General features: G+C 60.2%; 1 protein-coding gene across 1 annotated transcript in view; it reads left to right on the top strand.

The window, feature by feature from the left end:
* Positions 1–21371, top strand: part of Ablim2 (actin binding LIM protein family member 2) — a 100861-nt gene that overhangs the window by 60674 nt on the left and 18816 nt on the right. Inside the window, exons 10-18 of the mRNA XM_090343873.1 lie at positions 299–445; positions 2295–2327; positions 4993–5113; positions 6664–6762; positions 13407–13508; positions 13943–13996; positions 17167–17286; positions 18113–18165; positions 18595–18730. Coding sequence (XP_090199999.1) covers positions 299–445; positions 2295–2327; positions 4993–5113; positions 6664–6762; positions 13407–13508; positions 13943–13996; positions 17167–17286; positions 18113–18165; positions 18595–18730 — 865 coding nt within the window. The remainder of the gene's footprint in view (positions 1–298; positions 446–2294; positions 2328–4992; positions 5114–6663; positions 6763–13406; positions 13509–13942; positions 13997–17166; positions 17287–18112; positions 18166–18594; positions 18731–21371) is intronic.

Raw genomic sequence — 21371 nt, 5'->3', positions numbered from 1 at the left:
GGGTGTGTGTGTGTTTTCATACTACAGACGGAGTCTCACCATCGGCAGGCCCTGCACTGACGGTTCACAGGCTTGACCTCTGGCCCTGGCCTGTGCGGGGAAGCCAGTTTCCTCTCTGGGCATGAGACACATGCTCAAAGCCTCCCGTGGAAGTGGCTGCAGCTCTGAGTCCCGGCCTCACCCTCCCGGGTCTGCTGGGTGTGCGAATCCGGCCCCAGGCCTGAGGCCCCAGGGTCCCCACTCCAGCACTGGCCCCTGGCCAGGATTTCACCACCCGCCTCTGCTCTCTCCTCTCCAGGCGAAGCTTGGCGATGAGATCCTTGACTACAGGGACTTGGCAGCTCTTCCCAAAAGCAAGGCCATCTACAACATCGACCGCCCGGACATGATCTCCTACTCCCCCTACGTCAGCCATGCTGCAGGGGACCGGCAGAGCTGTGGCGAGGTACGGCTTTCCTGGGCTGGACGCTGGGCCCCATCCGGGCCTCAGGGGCACATGAGGGCTCCCTGGAGTGCGGGGCATAGTGTTTGCCCAGCGCCTGACTGTCTTGCTCTCCCCATGGGGGTCAGTCCGCTCCTCTCCTCTGAGCCACGGGCCTGGTTGTCTCTTGGATCCCAGTGTTTCTGTGGACAGTGGCCCTCGGTGTCTTCGGGTTCGAGGCTGCCTTTCTCCTTTCGTTTCTTGCTGGTGTTTGCCTTCCTTTCTGTGGTTCTGAGGTGCCCGTGTGACCCTGGCTGCCAGTGAGAGGGGTCGTCACTCCTCTGGCTGTTGGCCTGTGTGTGGCTGGGCACCGAGGCTCCTGGCAGGAAAACTCAGTCTTCCCAAACCTGTTGCCTTTGCCCGGCTCTGTCTGTGACTTCAGCAAGGGCCTTGAGGGGACAAAGGCTGACACCCCTAGGCACCTCAGCCCCTGTGTGGCCCTGCTCAGGTCCCAGCGGCTGGGCACAAGCTTGTGAAGGAAGGGGGGCATGGTGTGCAGGTGGACGTGGCGTCCCTCGGCATCCACATACCCAGCTGACAGACCACAGATGACATCTGACTCGAGGCCCTCACCCGCTTCCTCCACCCAGCAAGTCAGGGGGACGTTTCCAGCCACACCTGGCACCTTGGGATTCATATCCCCAGGTGTGGACGGGAAGGGCTGAGAGGTACCACTGGGCCGACATGGCCCAGCCACCCACTTGTGCCCCCTGCTTGCCAGGTGTCCCCCCAGCGCTGTCCAAAGCCCCCAGGGTCATTCTCCTTCTCCCTCTCCTGACCTCTCTGTGGCCGGTGGTGGTGATCCCTGTGGGGCCTTCTGTGGAGGGGGTGCTGCTGAGTGGAAGCCGGCCTCGGAGCCAGACTGTAGGACCACCGGCTCCCAGACTCCCATTATCCCAGAGAGAACCTGGGATAAAGAGCTGCTGGTCAGCAGCAGAGACCCGTGTTGCCTCACACTCCTGCTCTGTGACATGGGAACGTGAAGGGACGCCTTCGGCTCCCACCCTAAGGAGGGAGCACAGGGTCTTCCACACCCCATGGCCTCTGCGCCTGCCCAAGCCCACAGCCTCCGTGTGCCTGTCAAGCGTGCTGGAGACGCCTCCAAGGCGCTCTGGGAGAGCACGCAGAGGCGGCTGGCAGGGCCTGCCTGGCCCAGGCCTCTGCCCTTCCCACCTTCCACGTGAGCCTTGGGCACCCAGCCGGGGCCGTCTTGTCACCGTAACCCCAACGGTTCCGCTGGATAGGGCACCGTCCCTGGCTGCCCTGGGGCCATGTTTGTCCCCTCAGGTGGCCACGGCTTGTGGGCCATGGCCACAATGGGGTGTGTTCTCACTGCCCTAATGTGTTATCTCTGCAGGGGCCATGGCTTCCAGCCTGGGGTTCAGCTGCAGGGCTGGACCTTACTTGGTCCCAGTCCCTATCTTTCTGCTACGCCTGCCCCCCTCCATCTCACCTTTCCAGAAATAACTGATGGGATCTTGCACCCTGAACCACCAATAGCTTTCTTTTTAGAAAACTGGGTTTCTCCAGAGCACAGAGGGTGAGCCTGGCAATCAGGAACCAGGCTCCATGGTTGCGAGCCCCTCCCTAGCACCTCCCTGGGGGGCCGTGCCGTTCCTCCCCCACCACAAGGGCCCGCATGCCTCTCGCAGGCTTCCTTCTTGTTTGGAGGCTCAGGGTAAGCTATGTGACCAGGGGCACCTGTGCCTGACCCGCCCTGGCCCCTGCCCCTGGCCGAGTGCTAACAGCCCCCTGCCCCGTGTCGTGTCGGCCCCTGGTGTAGAGCTAACGACCCTGTGTGTTGTGTCCACAGTCTCCTCAGTGGCTCTCGCCAACGCCGACTGAGGTAACCCTACCACTGCCTGTGGCCTGAGCGCACGCTCCCCTGCCCTCCTGCACCGCGTGGTTATAAAGACAGCCAGTGTCGGGGAGAAGGGCTCCCCGCCCTGGCCGAGGGGCAGGCTTTGGGCTCCCTGCCCTCCACTGCGCATTGCTGGCTGTGTTTATAGTCCCGGTCATCTGCATGCTTCCGTGTGTCTGCCCGCCCACCACTGCGGAGCCCAGATGGGGATCACTGAGCTTGAGCGGATGCGGGCCTGGGTCGGCTGAGGTTTGCCTTGTGCCCTCAGAAGAACGTGGGGTACACCCAGGCCTCTGGGAAAAGACCCTGTCAAAAACTTTCCTTATTAGCAACTCAGGGCTTTTTCTTGCTTCTCAGAATTAGCCAGAGATCTAGATTGTTTCTGACCAGCTCCAGTCTCCATCAGGGAATCAGGCAGACGCAGGGAGGGTCGCTGTACACAGGACGTCATACCCCATGACATCATGCTACATAATGTGTCACCCTGTGACATCACACACCACGGCGCCATGTCCCACTGTGCCCGTCTTACTCAATGATGTCATAACCCATGCCACCTGACACCATGCCCCATGATGTCATATACCACAACACCCCATCCCATCATACTGATGATGTCACATCCCACCATGCCCGTGGCACCATACCCAATGATGTCATAGCCTATGACATCACACCACCCGATGCCATACACGTTACATCACATCCACCAAGCCTGTGACAACATACCCAGATGATGTCATAGCCCATGACATCACACCACCCGATGCCATATACATCTCACCAAGCCCGTGACACCATACCCAACGATGTCATAGCCCATGGCATCATACCGCCAATGCCATGCACATGTCCCATCCCACGATGCCCTGTGATGTCATAGCCCATCGTGTCAGGCCCCGTGACATCACATTCCATGGCATCATGCCTCATGGTGTCATACTCCATGACATGCACTGGGGCATCCTACCTCAGCCAGGCGTGAGGAAGAGTGACTACAGCACACACTCGCGTGCCCCTCAGAACTGCCGTAGGCACCGCATGTTTAGGGTTCGTCTGCCCCACAGCTACCCCTGAGGTAACGCCTGTAATTTCCACAGTGCGTTAATGGAGGCGCTAAGGCACTGGGCAGGCAAACAGCTGTCCCACGGTCCCCACTATAGAAAGAAACAGGACGCAGAGCATTGCACCACCTGTTGCTTCAGAGCTGTGCCCTCCTCCAGGATCCCCGGCCCCTCCCTCCAGACCACTGGTCCCTGCCATGGCGGGTGCTCCTTATCACTGCAAGATGGCTGCTGGCCTGCAGCAACTACACCAAAGAGCCCTCCAGACACGGTGCCAGCCCCACTTACAGGTGGGGCTCAGGTGCCTGAGACAGCACTCTTGGAAGGAGCCTGTCTGTCTGCTAGAAAGGCCGGCCTGTGGGAGACTGTGCAGTGGTCACTGTGGCCAGGGCCTTGTCTGCCCTTGCTGGGACCAGGTGCTTCCTGCCCAGGAGAACGCCCCTCCTCGTCTTTCCAGGCCAACGCCCTTCCCTCGCTGCTGTAGCCTCCGAGTCAGAATCTTCTGCGGAGCCCGTGCCTGGTTCTTCCACCTGGCTCCCTCCACATCCTCCAGGCATTCAGGGCGAATGGCCTCTGCTAGTCCTGCTGGCAGCTGTGCCCACCCCACATTGGCCCCTGCTAGTCCTGCGGGTGCTGCTGGCTGCTGGGAAGGCCCTGCCCTGCACTGCAGCCGGGTGTTGTCGGGCGTCACACCTTCAGCCCCAGTGGACACAGCTCAGTATGCAAATGACAGGGCCAGGAGACAGGACCCTGAGGGGCATGCGCTGACCAGCAGGCACTACAGAGGACACACACACACAACCAGGAGGAAGAGAGGGCCCTCGGAGATCTCTCTGGTCCAGGAGAGAGCCTCCAGGCCGGGTAGGAGGTGCAGCTGGTGACCCACGCGGGGCTGGAGTAAGCACAAAATAAGCTGCGGGGTGGACAGTCCTGAGGGACAGCCCAGACAGGCCAGGGCAGCCAGGATGCCAGGTCAGACCCACCCCTGCTCATCCCAGCAGTGTCAGCAAGGGCAAAGCTGTCGCAGCCACCCCTCAACAGGGAGCTGGGCAGGCCTGGTGTGACCCCAGTCCCTGGTCGGCCTGCAGAGCCCCAGGCATCCTGCTCCCCTGTGCCATGGTGCCATGCCATCTCATGCCTTTCTCACTTGCTCTGCTGCCCCCAGCAGCCCCTCTCCTGCTCGATGGGGACTGTATTGCTGGTGCTTCTGGATCTCATCAGGTGGGCTTTGGGGCCCCCTGGGGTGCCTGCGTTCCTCTGAGGTCCCCCAGCATGTGGAGGTGCCAGCTAACATGTGCGGAGTCCCCGTGGGTACCGAGGGGCGTCTCGATGGTTCTCAAGCTGTTTTGTGTAGCCCTGGGTGTCAGAGAGTCAGGCAAGCAGGGCTGGGGGCCCCACCACAGGAGAGGCAGACTGGCGGGGTACCTGACAGGCTGAGGGACCATGCTCGGGCCAGGGGCTGGTCAGCACTGTGGCAGGCCCCACCCTGGCTCTCCCCGCACCCAGCATGGCTCCCTCGTGAGGCCGGGGTGCGTGGAGGGCCAGGGCGGGCAGTGCTCCTGACCCCGCCATGCTTCCTCTTGCAGGGGGACCAGGACGATCGCTCCTACAAGCAGTGCCGGACCTCCAGCCCCAGCTCTGCCGGCTCAGTCAGCCTCGGACACTACACCCCGACCTCGAGGTCACCTCAGCACTACAGCCGTCCAGGTACCCTGTTCCCAGCCCGTGACGCCGCTCTTCTCCTTGCTGCCCATATCGAGGGACTTCTTCATGGGCCTAGAAACTGGGGGGCATTGGCAGCGAGCGAGCCGAGTCCCTTCAGTGAGGGACAGGAAAGGACGGCCTGTGGCCGGGTGAGAGGCAGCGGGGTTCCCTGTGCGTGAAGGAGCCACTGCAGTGTGCATCCAGGGAGCCCACGCTGAGTGTGCAGAACGAGCTCACCTGTCAGACCCCCGGACAGGTGAGGCAGGACAGACCTCAGCCGGAGGCTGCAGGGGTCTGGAAAGACGTGAGCTGTGCAGGCCCAGCCTGGCCGTCAGGGGGCGTCGGCAGGCCAGGCAACCCAGAGACAGCGTCCTCATGGGAAAGCCCGTGGGAGGCCCCTCCAGGTCATCCCAGCCAGAGGAGCCCCCCTCCCCCCCCCCGTGCAGAGTCATCCGCCCGCAGGGCCTCGCCCCTGCCTGCACCCAGCCGCGCTCTGCATTGCTGCCTCCACTTTGAGAGGGTGTCAAAGCCACAGCAACCATGCACACAGGGATTATTTCCAAGCCGCTTCCTCCCCGACCAGCCGCGCTTGGCTTCATTGTCACATCCGTGGTCCGCAGCTCTAATTTTTTTTTTTCAAACTGTGTGGAAAAATCGAAACATTCATTTGCAAAGTCATTTTCGTTGACTCCTTGCAATATGACTGATACGACCTGCTGAGCAAGAAAGTGGGTGAGAGCAGGGGTGAATTAATGAATAGTGACTAGTGAATGAATGAATGAGTATAGAGATAGCAAATGGAGTGAATAGTGAGTAAATGAGTGCATGAATGAATGAGTTAAAGAATGAGTGAGGGGGGTGGGAGTTTGGCCTAGTGGTTAAAGTGCTTGCCTAGCATGCACAAAGACCCAGGTTCGATTCCTCGGTACCACATACACAGAAAAAAGCCGGAAGTGGTGCTGAGGCTCGAGTGGTAGAGCTCTAGCCTTGAGAAAGTCCAAGGACGGTGCTCAGGCCCTGAGCCCAAGCCCAGGAATGGGTCTGCATAAGGGAGAACATGAACGAGGGAGCGAATGAAGGACTGAATGAGGGAGAGAGGGAGGGAATGGAAGGATGAGGGAGTGAATGATGGGAGCCGGTGAGTGAGTGAGTGGCTGATCAGGTGGTGAGTGGGTGAGTGGACAGGGGCCTCCATGGCTGGATGCCAATGCTGAGCCTGAGCCACTGGCCTGGCATTGTCATGGTGACCTGTCTGTCACCTGCTTGGCCTAGGGCCCGTCAGCAAGACCTGTGCAGGTGGTGATGGTGGCAGCAGCCTTCCGACCTTTCTTGATTTCGCGGTGCCTGGTGTGACAGGCTGGGCCCTCAGTACCCCCGGTGGCAACCTTGTGCCCAGCCCTGGAGGGGAGCTGGCGCCACCATGTGGTGCCCAAAGAGGCCCGCCTTCCTGGAGAGAGGACACACAGATGTTCCTAGCGCGCTGGGGACTAGGAATGTGTGGTGGCTTTGGGGTCAGGGAGCCAGGGTCACTGACTGCCCTCTGTCGCCCGCAGCTGGTACTGGCAGCATTGGTACCAGTAGCTGCCTGTCCCTGTCCCAGCACCCGAGCCCTCCCTCCACGTCCAGACACCATTACATCCCTTACTTCCGAGGTAAGGTGCGGTGCTGGGCGTCCGTCTGTGTGGCCGCATGGCTTCAGGGCCGTCTCCCACCCGTGCTGCGCTGTGTGTGTCTCGTGCAGTGGCTGCGTCGTGTCGTGTGTCCGTGTTCCAGGAAGGACGGGGCCGTGTGGGCTTAGCGCCTGGGCCCACCTCTGGGCTTGCAGCCCTGCCGGCCTCATCTTGTCTCATCTCATGTCACGTCCTATGTCAGCCCCCGGGGCCCGGTGTGGGCAGCACCAGGCCTCCTTGGTTTAGGGCAGGGTGCAGAGCAGACTGCGATGCCAGGATCTTAGGCTTGTGGTGGCAAAGCCAGGATTCAGCCTGCGTGGTGCCAGCCCTGAGCCAGTCTAGGACGTGGGCCACCACCATCCTTCTCCCTGTCCCTTTTCCTTGTGGACACGTGTTCGTGAACCCCTCCCTCATGTCTTTGTGCTAATCCCTGCCTCCCGTCTTTTTATTTTATTTTATTTTATTTGCCAGTCCTGGGGGCTTGAACTCAACCCTTGGGCTTTCTCAAGGCTAGCGTTCTACCACTGGGGCCAATGCACCACTTCCAGCTTTTTCTAGGTACGTGGTACTGAGGAATCGAACCCAGGCCTTCGTGCATGCTAGGCTAACACTTTACCATGAGGCCACACTCCCAGCCCCCTGCCTCCCATCTTGAAGCCATTGTCCTACATGACCACCCCTGAGTTTTTAAGGAGATAGTCAAGGTGGAATGACATCACAGATGGGGACCTTGGCACTGAGGCTGGCAGCCCTCAAGTGGGGTTCCAGCGCTCACACCTGTAATCTTAGCTGCTCAGGAGACTGAGATCTGGGGATCATTCATTGTTCACGGCCACTCTGGGCTGGCAAATCTGAGAGACTCATCTCCGTTAACCACCAGAAGGCCAGAAGTGGTGCTGTGGCTCAAATGGTAGAATGCCAGCCCTGAGCACAAAAGCTCAGGAATAGTAACCAGGCCCTGAGTTCAAGCCCAAGGATTGGCACGAGGAAGAGGAGGAGGAGGAGGAGGAGGAGGGGAGGTGGAAGAGAAGGAGGAAGAAGCCTTGGGTGTTTTCTTCCTCTCTGCACATCACACAGGGAAGGTCATGGGAGGACCGGGCAGAGGCCTGACAGCGGACCAGGCTGTGCCAGGCCCTGTCTGCCCTGAACAGGGTGGCGAAATCAGTATCATGTTGAACCCCAGACATCAGGGCAGCAGAGGGTGTAGTGCTGAGGCCCCCACCAGGCCTAGGGACCACTGAACCCAGGTCCTTGCAGCTGTGCAGTGGGAAGGGTCTGGGAGTCTGGTCCCAGAGGGAGTGATGGCGGGGCACAGAAGCTAGGTCCACTCTGTTGCATGCTCTGGCAGTGCCCTGGTCCGTCCCGCCCTCCTCACCCCTCTACACTGGGCATCTGGCCGTGTGCCATGGCCCACTCCTCAGGGCTGGCCCTGTCCTCACAGCACCTGTGGGGGAGCTGGCAAGAGCTGCTCCCCCCACCCCAAGAGGAGGTGCGCTCAGGAGTCACAGGGCCCAGGTAGACGCCGCTCCCCGGGGCATCGGCCTCCTGCCTGTGGCTGGGACCTGCTCGGGGGCTGCCATGCCTGCAGGGGCCGGGCGGCGCTGGTCAGGGCCAGGGGCAGGTGGTGGACAGCGGCCATCTCTGCTGCTGAGCCCAGGTGACCACGTGGGGCCGGCGCCACCGTGGAGGCCACACCAGAGGAGCTTGCCCTCTCACCACGCCCCCAGGCACTCTGCTGGACACGGCCCTCCCCTCAGTCCCGGTCATCTTCAGATCTTGGCCTGCAGTGACTGGCACCTCACTAGATGATGCCCTCACCCCAGCCTCAACAGTGCTCTCCTGGCATCTGCCAGACCCTCGCTGCCCCTTCCCTTCCCAACACCCAGCCCAGACACACCTTCCTGCTGTGTCTCACGGCCTCGGCCACCCACCAACAATACCCACAGCTGGCGGCCATCATTTGCACCTTAGCATGAATTTCCCGGCATGGGCAAGGTTGAAGTGAACCTTTTCTATACGAAAGAGAAGACGGAGGGGCAGGCAGGTGTGGGATGCCAAGGGACTCCATGCTCCTAGAACCACTTGTCTGGGCAGCCCTGCCAGGGTACCATGCCTCCCCAGTCCACTCCAGGCCAGGCTTGGCCCATCGTAGAGGCCACCTCCCGGCAAGAGGCTCTCCGGGGTAGGGCACCTCCTCTTGCAGCTGACATGGGATGACCTGCAGCAGTGGGCTGGCAGGAGGTAGCACGTGGGGGTGCTTTGGGGGCTGGTGGGAAGGGTGAGGGGAGCCTTGGGGTGTTCTGGGGCTATTGGGGGGGGTGAGGTGAGTCTTGGGGTGTTCTGGACTTATTGGGAGGTGAGGGGAGTCTTGGGGTGTTCTGGACTTATTGGGAGGTGAGGGGAGTCTTGGGGTGTTCTGGAGTTATTGGGAGGTGAGGGGAGTCTTGGGGTGTTCTGGAGCTATTCGAGTGTGAGGGGAGCCTTGGGGTGTTCTGGAGTTGTTGGGAGGTGAGGGGAGCCTTGGGGTGTTCTGGGGCTGTTGGGAGGTGAGGGGAGCCTTGGGGTGTTCTGGGGCTGTTGGGAGGTGAGGGGAGCCTTGGGGTGTTCTGGGGCTGTTGGGAGGTGAGGGGAGCCTTGGGGTGTTCTGGGGCTGTTGGGAGGTGAGGGGAGCCTTGGGGTGTTCTGGGGCTGTTGGGAGGTGAGGTGAGCAGTGGCGTGTTCTGGGGCTGTTGGGAGGTGAGGTGAGTCTTGGGGTGTTCTGGAGTTATTGGGAGGTGAGGTGAGCAGTAGGGTGTTCTGGAGTTGTTGGGAGGTGAAGGGAGCCTTGGGGTGTTCTGGGGCTGTTGGGAGGTGAGGTGAGCAGTGGCGTGTTCTGGGGCTGTTGGGAGGTGAGGTGAGTCTTGGGGTGTTCTGGAGTTATTGGGAGGTGAGGTGAGCAGTAGGGTGTTCTGGAGTTGTTGGGAGGTGAGGGGAGCCTTGGGGTGTTCTGGAGTTGTTGGGAGGTGAGGGGAGTCTTGGGGTGTTCTGGAGTTGTTGGGAGGTGAGGGGAGTCTTGGGGTGTTCTGGGGCTGTTGGGAGGTGAGGTGAGTCTTGGGGTGTTCTGGAGTTATTGGGAGGTGAGGTGAGCAGTAGGGTGTTCTGGAGTTGTTGGGAGGTGAGGGGAGCCTTGGGGTGTTCTGGAGTTGTTGGGAGGTGAGGGGAGCCTTGGGGTGTTCTGGAGTTGTTGGGAGGTGAGGGGAGTCTTGGGGTGTTCTGGAGCTATTGGAGTGTGAGGGGAGCCTTGGGGTGTTCTGGAGTTGTTGGGAGGTGAGGGGAGCCTTGGGGTGTTCTGGGGTTGTTGGGAGGTGAGGGGAGCCTTGGGGTGTTCTGGGGCTGTTGGGAGGTGAGGGGAGTCTTGGGGTGTTCTGGAGTTGTTGGGAGGTGAGGGGAGTCTTGGGGTGTTCTGGGGCTGTTGGGAGGTGAGGGGAGCCTTGGGGTGTTCTGGGGCTGTTGGGAGGTGAGGTGAGCAGTGGCGTGTTCTGGGGCTGTTGGGAGGTGAGGAGAGTCTTGGGGTGTTCTGGGGCTCTTGGGAGGTGAGGGGAGTCTTGGGGTGTTCTGGAGTTGTTGGGAGGTAAGGGGAGCCTTGGGGTGTTCTGGGGCTGTTGGGAGGTGAGGGGAGTCTTGGGGTGTTCTGGAGTTGTTGGGAGGTGAGGAGAGTCTTGGGGTGTTCTGGGGCTGTTGGGAGGTGAGGGGAGTCTTGGGGTGTTCTGGAGTTGTTGGGAGGTGAGGGGAGCCTTGGGGTGTTCTGGAGTTTTTGGGAGGTGAGGAGAGTCTTGGGGTGTTCTGGGGCTGTTGGGAGGTGAGGGGAGTCTTGGGGTGTTCTGGAGTTGTTGGGAGGTGAGGGGAGCCTTGCGGAGTTCTGGGGCTGTTGGGAGGTGAGGGGAGTCTTGGGGTGTTCTGGAGTTGTTGGGAGGTGAGGAGAGTCTTGGGGTGTTCTGGGGCTGTTGGGAGGTGAGGGGAGCCTTGGGGTGTTCTGGAGTTGTTGGGAGGTGAGGGGAGCCTTGGGGTGTTCTGGAGTTGTTGGGAGGTGAGGGGAGGCTTGGGGTGTTCTGGAGTTGTTGGGAGGTGAGGGGAGCCTTGGGGTGTTCTGGAGTTGTTGGGAGGTGAGGGGAGCCTTGGGGTGTTCTGGAGTTGTTGGGAGGTGAGGGGAGCCTTGGGGTGTTCTGGAGTTGTTGGGAGGTGAGGGGAGTCTTGGGGTGTTCTGGAGTTGTTGGGAGGTGAGGGGAGTCTTGGGGTGTTGTTGAGTTGTTGGGAGGTGAGGGGAGTCTTGGGGTGTTCTGGGGTTGTTGGGAGGTGAGGGGAGCCTTGGGGTGTTCTGGAGTTGTTGGGAGGTGAGGGGAGTCTTGGGGTGTTCTGGAGTTGTTGGGAGGTGAGGGGAGTCTTGGGGTGTTCTGGGGTTGTTGGGAGGTGAGGTGAGTCTTGGGGTGTTCTGGAGTTATTGGGAGGTGAGGTGAGCCTTGGGGTGTTCTGGGGCTGTTGGGAGGTGAGGGGAGCCTTGTGGTGTTCTGGGGTTGTTGGGAGGTGAGGGGAGTCTTGGGGTGTTGTGGAGTTGTTGGGAGGTGAGGGGATCCTTGGGGTGTTCTGGAGTTGTTGGGAGGTGAGGGGAGCCTTGGGGTGTTCTGGAGTTGTTGGGAGGTGAGGGGAGCCTTGGGGTGTTCTGGAGTTGTTGGGAGGTGAGGGGAGCCTTGGGGTGTTCTGGAGTTGTTGGGAGGTGAGGGGAGTCTTGGGGTGTTCTGGAGTTGTTGGGAGGTGAGGGGAGTCTTGGGGTGTTGTTGAGTTGTTGGGAGGTGAGGGGAGTCTTGGGGTGTTCTGGGGTTGTTGGGAGGTGAGGGGAGTCTTGGGGTGTTCTGGGGTTGTTGGGAGGTGAGGGGAGTCTTGGGGTGTTCTGGAGTTGTTGGGAGGTGAGGGGAGCCTTGGGGTTTTCTGTAGTTGTTGGGAGGTGAGGGGAGCCTTGGGGTGTTCTGGAGTTGTTGGGAGGTGAGGGGAGTCTTGGGGTGTTCTGTAGTTGTTGGGAGGTGAGGGGAGCCTTGGGGTGTTCTGGAGTTGTTGGGAGGTGAGGGGAGTCTTGGGGTTTTCTGTAGTTGTTGGGAGGTGAGGGGAGCCTTGGGGTGTTCTGGAGTTGTTGGGAGGTGAGGGGAGCAGCGGGGGGTCTTGCCCCGAGCTTCATTCTTCCTTATTGAGTGTCTGGTGCCCATCACATTCTGTCCATCCCACCATTCTTAAATAAATGGAGGGCAGGGGCAGACATTCAGCGCCCACCATCACGACCAGTGACTTGATAATCCAGCCCCCTTCCAGAGTGGAAGTCACAGCTCCAGAAGAGAGAAGTGACCAGGGTCAGAGGACATTTCCCACCTTGGTGGCAGGGTGAGATTCAGTTAGGGACATGGAGAATGAGTGGCACCTTTCCTCTGGGCTGGCAAAATCCTCTCTGGGACTTTGAAGGATACCTTTGACCATTCTAACATCTGGACCTATTCTTTGGGTTCGTTTGTGGATTGTCAAAACTGCACTTAATACACAAAGACAGTGAGGAATTAGGCCCGGTGTAGACACAGTACAGAGGAGGTGCAGGCCTGGAATACACAAGGACAATAGAAAGATAGATCTAGTTTGGATGAGCATGTACTGTACATGCCACAGGAGCAACTGGGCTTGTACCCTTAGATCCTGGGCTTGTACCCTCGGGCCCTGGGCTTGTACCCTCAGACCCTGGGCTTGTACCCTCAGACCCAGGGCTTGTACCCTCAGGTCCTGGGTTTGTACCCTCAGACCCTGGGCTTGTACCCTCAGACCCTGGGCTTGTACCCTCAGACCCTGGGCTTGTACCCTCAGATCCTGGGCTTGTACCCTCGGGCCCTGGGCTTGTACCCTCAGACCCTGGGCTTGTACCCTCAGACCCAGGGCTTGTACCCTCAGGTCCTGGGTTTGTACCCTCAGACCCTGGGCTTGTACCCTCAGACCCTGGGCTTGTACCCTCAGACCCTGGGCTTGTACCCTCGGGTCCTAGGCTTGTACCCTCAGACCCTGGGCTTGTACCCTCGGACCCTGGGCTTGTACCCTCAGGTCCTGGGTTTGTACCCTCAGACCCTGGGCTTGTACCCTCGGACCCTGGGCTTGTACCCTCGGACCCTGGGCTTGTACCCTCAGGTCCTGGGCTTGTACCCTCGGGCCCTGGGCTTGTACCCTCAGACCCTGGGCTTGTACCCTCGGACCTGGGGCTTGTACCCTCAGGTCCTGGGTTTGTACCCTCAGACCCTGGGCTTGTACCCTCCATCCCGGGGCTTATACCCTCGGGTCCTGGGTTTGTACCCTCGGGCCCCAAGCTTGGCTCTCCCTGGGCAGTGGGCTCCAACCAGTGCACTGGCACCCTTGGTCGGGACAGTGCTCCCCCTTCACTGGCCGCCTCCCACTCGGGGTTGCACTAACAAGTCACTGGGCGTGGTTGGAAAGGTGGCCGGGGCTCATGGACCCCTCCTGGGCAAGGACTGGGACAGTGGGGCATGCTGCAGACCAGCTTCTCGGCCTGAACTTCTCTGTCCTGCCTCTGCCTCCCTCCTGTGCCATCCCTGCCCTTCCCCCTGGAGGCAGTGAAAGTGGCCGCAGTACGCCCAGCCTCTCGGTGCTCTCGGACAGCAGGCCGCCCTCCTCCACCTACCAGCAGGCTCCTCGCCACTTCCACGTCCCAGGTAGGCCGGGCTCACCACCGGATGCCCACGTGTGCGCCTCCCCAGCAGTGCCTGTTGCCTGCATGTGACCCAGGAACCTCTGCATTGCTCCTCCAGCCCTGAGCAGCTCATGTGTGAGGTTTCCTCAAAGCTCCCCCGCAAAACAGGGGGAGAGGTTATTGTCTGGCCGAGACCTGGGTGGAGAAAGGGAGCCACCTGAGCGGCTGCACCTTCCTTGGGGAAGGGTCTCCCTGGCCTCCTCTCTCCCTGCCCTGCAGACGGGTGGCGTCTGGAGTGGGGGTGCTTGATAGGGGAGCAGGGCTTCTGCATCAGCTGCCTCCTGCTGACTGTCCATCTGGGTGACCGCGGTGCCAGTGACACGGGCAGTGGGTGCAGGTCTCACGTGTGCTTCTGCCTGCCCTCACCTTCTCCTTCTCTCTCCTTCTTCTTCCCAGACACTGGCGTGAAAGATAACATCTATAGGCGCCCCCCTATCTACAAGCAGCACGGTACAGTCGGCGCCTCGGCTCTGGTTGTTTCTGCATGCCGCGCTGCCCGCCTGCTTCTGCATGCGCCCTTGCTGTGCGCTGGTCATGGGTCTGCTGTGTGACCCTCGGTGCCTGCTCACCAGGGGGTTCCCGAGAGGTCCCTTTTTTATAAGTGACCGTGGGGGATGTGTGTGTGTGTGTGTGCCCAGTGTATGGTGATCTGAGGCCGACGCTGGGCAAGCGAGGCTGGGCTGGGGTCTGGGGTGGGTGACTGTGGGGGAAATCGTCACCTGGGATGGTGAGTGACAGGAAGTCTCCATCCATGCCTGTGGGCTCTGGTAAACAGCATGATCTCTGGCGCCTACTGCTGAGTGACAACCTAGGCCTGGAGCTTGAGGATGACTGTGGATAAGCAGAGCTGCCGAAAGGCTGAGCCTGCTGCTGGTGTGGGCGTGGCCTGGATGGTAGGGGCATAGCTGAGCTGGTGGGGGGGGCATGGCTTGCCCTTTGACCCCCACCTCCTGGCCACCTGGAATTCCAGGAGCCTATCTAGGCCTCACCACTGGGGCCAGGAGCAGGAATTAGAGGACCCAGAAGGGAATCTCAGGGGGATGGAGCACGTGCCCTCGGGGCCTGAGCCTCTGTTTTCCCATCCACAGTGCCCTGCTCTCCTCGGCATGGTATGAGGTCCTGGTGGGCTGATGGATTGGAGGCAGGTTTAAACTGTAAAGGATGAGCACTGGAGACAGGACAGAGGGCTTTGGGGTCCAGCTGCTTCCTGGGTCTCCCTTCCAATCAGTGCTCCAGGGACAGCCCTGTGTTGGTTTTTTAAAAACTTCCCCTACCGTGCCACAGGCCTTGATTCAGCTTTGGCATTCTAGGGCAGGAGATCTCTCAGCCAGCAGGGTAGAGAGGGGAAGGGAGGGGAGAGCGCCGACCTCAGTCCCTCAGTTCCCTTTAGCAGGCATTCCTCTGCACCATACGCACACACACACACACACACACACACACACACACACACACACACACACACACACGTATACCTGCACGCCTGCCTATGAGGAGGTATCTAGCAAGTGCTCATCCACACATTTTCTGAGCAGCACCTGTGTGCTGACTTTGCTCTTGCTACACCGTCTAGAAACCTCCCGTTCCCCTGTTGGCCTCCATTTTCTGGCTAGGTACCTCTGGGGGCCAGGGTTGTATCCGAGGCTTTCCGCATCCCCACGCTCAGAGCAGCACAGGCCCTGCTGGGCACTGGAGAGGGGGAATGAAGGCCAGAGAAGGGCTAAGTGGAAAACGTATGGCCCAGAGGGGCATAGGTGGAGAGTGCACTGCAGGAATGGATGGATGAATCTGGGCAGAAGGTGGAGAGTGCACTGTAGGAATGGATGGATGAATCTGGGCAGAAGGCTGGACTGAAGTGGATAACGAGAGACATAAATGGATGGGTGGTCGAGTGAACGTGAGGATAGCTGAATACGTGGGTGGGTGGTGCGTGTGGATGGGTGGATGGATAAAAGTAGAGATGGATGAAGGGAAAAAAGGATAAGATGGAAGGATGGATAGCTGAGTGGCTGGGTAAGGGGAGGAAAAAGGGATGGAAGGGAGAGATGAATGGATGTATGGATGGATGTATGGATGGATGGATTAGGGGAAGAGGAAGGGATGGAAGGGAGGGAGGAATAAATGGATGGGTAGATGGACGTATAAATGAATGAATGAGTAGGTAGATGGATAGGTGAGCAGAGAGGTGGCTAGATGGCTAGATGAGTGGATAGATGGATGGATGATGGGTGAATGGTTGAATAGATGTATGGATGGATGGTAAAGGGAGGGAAGGAGGGACAAAGGGAGAATATGCGGATAGATGGATGTGTTGATAGATGGATGGGTGAAGGAATGGATAGATGGCTGAGGAGATGGTAAAGAGAGGGGGAAGGGACAAAAGAAGGGGAACGTGGGTAGATAGCTGTTGGGAGGATGAGTAGATTGGTAAGTGGGTGGAATATTAAAAGAATAAGTAGCTATAATGAGACAGAGCAGAGAAGGAGGGAAAGCTGGCACAGTCTGTATCCAAAGGGAAATTGAAGACTCACTTTCACTGGGATGCCTCTAACAAGAGGGACAGGAAGCAACAAGTGATCCTTTACCCAGAAAGTTCCTGGGACAAAAGGGTTTCTAGGCTCAGAGAGGACTGCCTGATTACACAAACGAAAACAACACTTTCTCTGATTGTCCTGATGGGCTTCCCAAACTTTCTTGAAGCCTCAAATAGCAGGCTATGGATTTGTTCTGCAGAGGCCTCTCATTTACTCCTTACCCATGCCATCTGCAAGCTGGCCTCCCTGTGACTCCAGGATTTGTATATGTCCTCTCCCCTGGTTTCTACAACTGGAGAGGTGTCATTGGTCCATTAACGGCTCAGAAGTGTTAAGGAAGCAACCTGCTAAGAGTTGTGTGAATTTCCTGTTTTCTTGCCTAAGCATCTGTAATTCTCAGGGGAACCCATGACAGCCGCGCCCGTTGGTAACTTCGGCTCCGATAGGCCTTGGGCGTCGGCTGACTGACTGCCCCCGGCATGGGCCAGAATGTCAGCAGAGGGACAGCTTGTGGAGTGACAGCAGGCCAATCCTGGCAGGTGGCATCTGCTGTGAAGGCCCAGCTGTGTCTGGTCAGCCTGTCCACTGTGGGCTGTGGTGCCAGGAGCCAGGGCAGCCAGCCTCAGGGCAGCCGGCCCCAGGAGAGCCCCTGGCTGGCATTCCTGCCTGAAGCCCCTGGGCTGCAGCTGCTGCTTTGTGTCCTACTGACTATTCTGGTGTTTCTCCCATCCCCCCATTTCCCAGCTTCCTGGCTTTCCAGAAATGTTCCCCACTGAGGGTCACCACCCACAGCCAGAGAGGCCTGCTACAGCGCAGGCAGGGACAGTGTTCTCAGAGCCAAGTTGCCCTGTGGCTGCACTGAGGATCCAGGACCAGCCTGTATGGCCTGAGTGCTCCCTGCCCCTCTGTCTGTACCATGGTCACCTGGCACACTCCATGCTGGCTTAGCCTTGAGAATTGAAGAACAAGGGTGTGTCATTTGTGTGTCTCTCCCTCCTTGGGAGAGACAGCAGTAGTCAGGAGAAATGCTATTTCCACGTGTCCTGAATGGAAGTGCTCAGTCTTCAATTTTGGCCCTGTCTTATCAAGGTCCTGTAGCCCAGTCCCCAGTGTCCAAGCTCTCGGGCCTGGTGTCAGTCTTGTCCTTGGTGGTGCAGGAGGCAGGGCGTTCCAAAAGACTGGCAGGGTCCAGCCCGCCGCTGGCCGCAGGTAAGAAGCCTGCCGGCACGTCCTCTGGGCCCTGGCTCTGTGCGCGGGCTGGGGCAGGCGCGAGGGTCTCTCACTTGCTGCATGCGTGTACTCAGGGTGTAGGGGGGTCATCAGAAAACACACAGCAGGTCTGCCACGCAGTGGGCCTCCTGTCTTACTTGAAGAAATGTCAGGCCAGCTGGGGACAGCTATCCTGAAATGCTACAGACAGTGCGCAGGTCAACAGACCGCCTGGGGATGGACGTTTTCAGGCTCTCTTGTACTGAGCAAGTGGAAGGGATCTTTTGCATGAGTTTATTTTGTCTTTTCTTTACCATTCTTCATGGACTCTGCTGCATTTTGGTGGGTGAGGGGCAGAGAAGGGGGCCCCTGGCCATTGCCTGCTCGGAACCTAGCCAGCCCCGTGCCCACGACATAGACAGCTGGTTCCTGACCTTGTCTGCAGCCCTCCCTGAGCCTCAGTCTGCCGTCTGTGACATGGCACAAAGCCCCGTTCCCAGGGAAGGTGGGGAGGGCAGTGATGATGTGAGGTGCCCGAAGGGGACCTCCACAAGTAAGGCCTTCCATTCCTTGATATGCCACTGGCCAGGTAGGAAGTGTGGCCCTCAAGCGCCGGGTGCTGGGCCTGCAGCCGTGACCGTTTCCCGGGGTGGGGGGTGAAGCTGAGGCTGGCATCGAGCTGGGCGTCAGGGCTTCACCGGCCTCATGCTCAGGATGCCTGTGCACCTGCCTGGGGCTGCAGCCTGCTTGCCTTGTGTCCGGCCCTACAAGGCACCTGTGTGTGGAACGCAGGCACGCTGCCTTCACGTGTGATTTTCCCTTGCAGCCATGAGGCGATTGGATGGAGAGGACGAGGGCTCCGACCAGGACAGCAGGAAGGTAATTGGGGGCCCAGCAGGTCCCTGGACCCATGTCTCTTCCTCCCCTCCCCCCCTCCCCCTCCTCCTGCTGCAGGCTGCTGTGTGGAGTTGGCATAGCATTGGCATGGTCGGTGTGCTCCGTGCCTCTCCAGCCCCGCCCCTCACAGGACCATGAGGCAGGGCAGCCTTGTGTGGGGAGGGCCCGGGCTTCCCCTGGCCGTGCCGTCTTCGCTGTCCTGTGTGGCATCCCTCACGCCCCATTCTCTCCCCCGAGAGCGAGGACAGCCATCTCCAGCATTGCCCTCGTGAAGAGCTGGACTGCTTAGAGGGGTTTTCTCCCAGTGGGCTAGGCTGGCGGTTAGAAGTAGGGAAGCTTCTAGAAGGCGGGACGAGGTGTTTGGTGTCACAAATGGCCGTTGTGTTCACCTGACGCCTCACTCCCCTGCAGACCGGCTGGCCGCTTCTCAAAGGTGGCACGGACACCAGGACTAACTCTCCAGACCTGGACATCCAGTCCCTGTCTCTCGGCAGCGGGCCGGAGAGAGACGCCCTGCACAGGGGGCCGGGGGACAGCTTCTACTCACGTGAGTGGTTCTTCTGAGCGGGAGCCGTGGCGCGCCACGACAGTCTTGGGGTGGGCACTGCGGAGTGGCACCCCCTCACCTCAGCCCTGCTCAGGAAAGCCCACCGACGTAAGGTGGACCCCACGGAGAGCAGAGCCCCAGCCCCACCTCCTGCCTCAGCCAGTGTGCCCCCCACACCAGCCCCACGCGAACACTCCCGGGGATTCAAGACTGCGGAAGGCCGAGGGCACTGGAGTACTAGAGACAAATGGCTCCATGGGCTCATTTCCCTCCAGGGCAGGCATGGGCATGGTCCAGAGGCAAGGCCAGACCTGGCGCTGGTGACCGGCCCTCTCCCCCGAGGCACCCTCCACCAGGCTCCTGGGTTACCCCGCAGGCACCTGGGGACAGCCGGCACCCCCTGCCCCTGGGTGTGAGGGAGATGACCTAGGAATGCTTTCCCAGCACGCATTGAAAGACTCTGCCTTGCAAGCAGCAGCCTTGGGTCTGAGCTGGCTGGGGTGGTTTCTGTGGCACGGGACGGAAGGGAGGAAGACGCAGAGGCCACAGAGGTGGATGTGAGGCGAGAGAGCGGAGTGGAGATCCCGGCGTTGTAGTGAAATAGGCCCTCCAGGCTCCTCGCAAGCCCCCTCGCAGCCGGGGCCCAGGTCCGCACGCTGCCTGGGGGTCATTGGGAAACTGGCGTGAAGTCCCCGTCACGTGGTCAGCGTTGTAGATGCTCAGTAACCAGACAGGCCTCGTCCTCTGCTCTGTGAGCTGAGAGTCTGACCACTGCAGACCCAAAGTGCCCCGGTGGAGTGAGGGGTGCTGTCACCCACCGTGGAATCGCCGTGTGTTAAAGAATAAGTAGAAGCGGAGAAAGGCGTCATGTCCTCTGTGGCATTTTCTGGTGTCTGCTGGCACTTGGGTCCCAGGAGACATGCACGGCGCCGAATGGAGCACGGGAGCAGGCCGGGCCTTGGACCCACGTGGCAGACAGGCGGGGAGGGTGCTGGCCCCGCCTGCTGCACGCGACTCCGGAGGGGCTCTGCACCCCTCCACAGCCCAGAGCGGCACAGCGGCAGTGTGTGCCTGACGCCCTGTCTGGCGGTGAACCTTCCTGCCTGGCACACACGCGGTCCCCAAAGTCCCCAAGTGTGGGAGGTGGGGGTGCCAGGGCAGAGGCGAAGATGCTCCCCTGACGCCAGCCTGGGAAGCGTCCGAGCATCCAGCCATTAGCCTGAAACCAAGGGTGTCAGCAGGCGCTGAGGCCAGCATTCCCGTGGCCGGCCCTCCCCCTGCGGGCAGGCAGGCCTGACTCCAGGACCAGGCTTCCCTGACCCTCCTAGGAGACGGTACAGCCCTGCAGGGCTGCTGTCGACCTGGGGTCATCACGGTCACCTGCCTCACCTTCTCCTCAGGTCCTAGCAATGCCTGGCCCTCCACCCAGGCTCTTCTGAGTACCTGCTATGTGCTGGAGGCAGGGAGGAGCCTGTGTGCAGGTCCCATCCACAGGACAGGGGCCCCGGCTGGGGGTTTTAGTCTCGCCTCGGGGATGGCCCGGGGGCCCCCACCTGCCGGCTGGGGCTCCTGCCCCTTCAGCTGGTCCCCTTTTCCCTCCGTTACGTTTTGTTTGTGAGTTAAGATGTTACTAACTTTCCCCGGTGCCTTCAAACTCCACATCCTCCTACCTGTGGACGTTGCTGCCAGGCACTGCCGGGGCGTGGTGTCTGCTCAGGCGTGGGTGTGCTCATGAAGATGTTTCCGTGGGTCTGCATCCCGGACCTTTGACGTGAATGTGCATAACTGTGTGCACACACACACACACACACACACACACCGTGGCTAGAATGTGTCAGCGGAGCATCCACCCGGGCTGGAGGTCTAGCAAGACCCTAGAGCTCACAGGGAGAGCAGCCCCTTCCTCCAGCCCAGCTGGGAAGAGAGCGGAGGGGTCTCCCGGGAAAAGCTTGGATGGCAAAGGCGGCGGCATGGGGTGGGGCAGCGCCTCTCACCCCGACCCACCGTGCCTGGGGCCTTCTGCCCCTGTGCCGGCCAGCGGCGGGTGGGTTGTGGCTGTCTTCCTTCCCGCTCCCATTCCAGTGGTGGGAAGGCATCGGCCACCTGTCTGTCTCACGGTTGCGGTCACCGCCTGGGCCCTGGCTGTGGCTGGGGCCCTGTGAGGGAAGTATATGGGTATCAGGCCTGGAGGACACCAGGCTGAACCGCCCCCCCCCCTTCCACAAGGGACACAGGGCCCAGAGAGTGGGGCAGGCACACCACTCACCAGCCTGGAACATTCTGGGCCTGGGACTTAGCTGGGCTAAGGCAAACCACACCTGCCATCCTGGGGAGTGAGTGTCCTGCGAGTGGCATGAATCAAGGCCTTGCGGTGGGAGCGGAGGGGGGGATGCAGCAGCACCTTGGGTGTCTGGGAAGGAAGCCAGGCCCCACAGAGCTCTGGGTGGCCTCTGTCCATCTCCACCGCATGGCAGAGGAGAATTCTTGCACGGGCGGCTGCAGCAGTGATGGGTGGGCATGCCAACAGCCCTGGGTGAGGCTGACAGACCAGCTCAGGACTGTGCCAGGCATTCTGAGAACTAAGCCATCAGTGGAACCTTGGCCCAGAGAACAGCAGCCTCTAGCTGCCGCCCCGCACAGA

The sequence above is a fragment of the Megascapheus bottae genome, chromosome 13, assembly GCF_031878675.1.
Source record: "Megascapheus bottae isolate mThoBot1 chromosome 13, mThoBot2.hap1, whole genome shotgun sequence".
Classification (NCBI taxonomy): Eukaryota; Metazoa; Chordata; class Mammalia; order Rodentia; family Geomyidae; genus Megascapheus; species Megascapheus bottae.
Note: the sequence above shows the minus strand (reverse complement) of the source record. Positions and strands in the feature narration are given on the sequence as shown.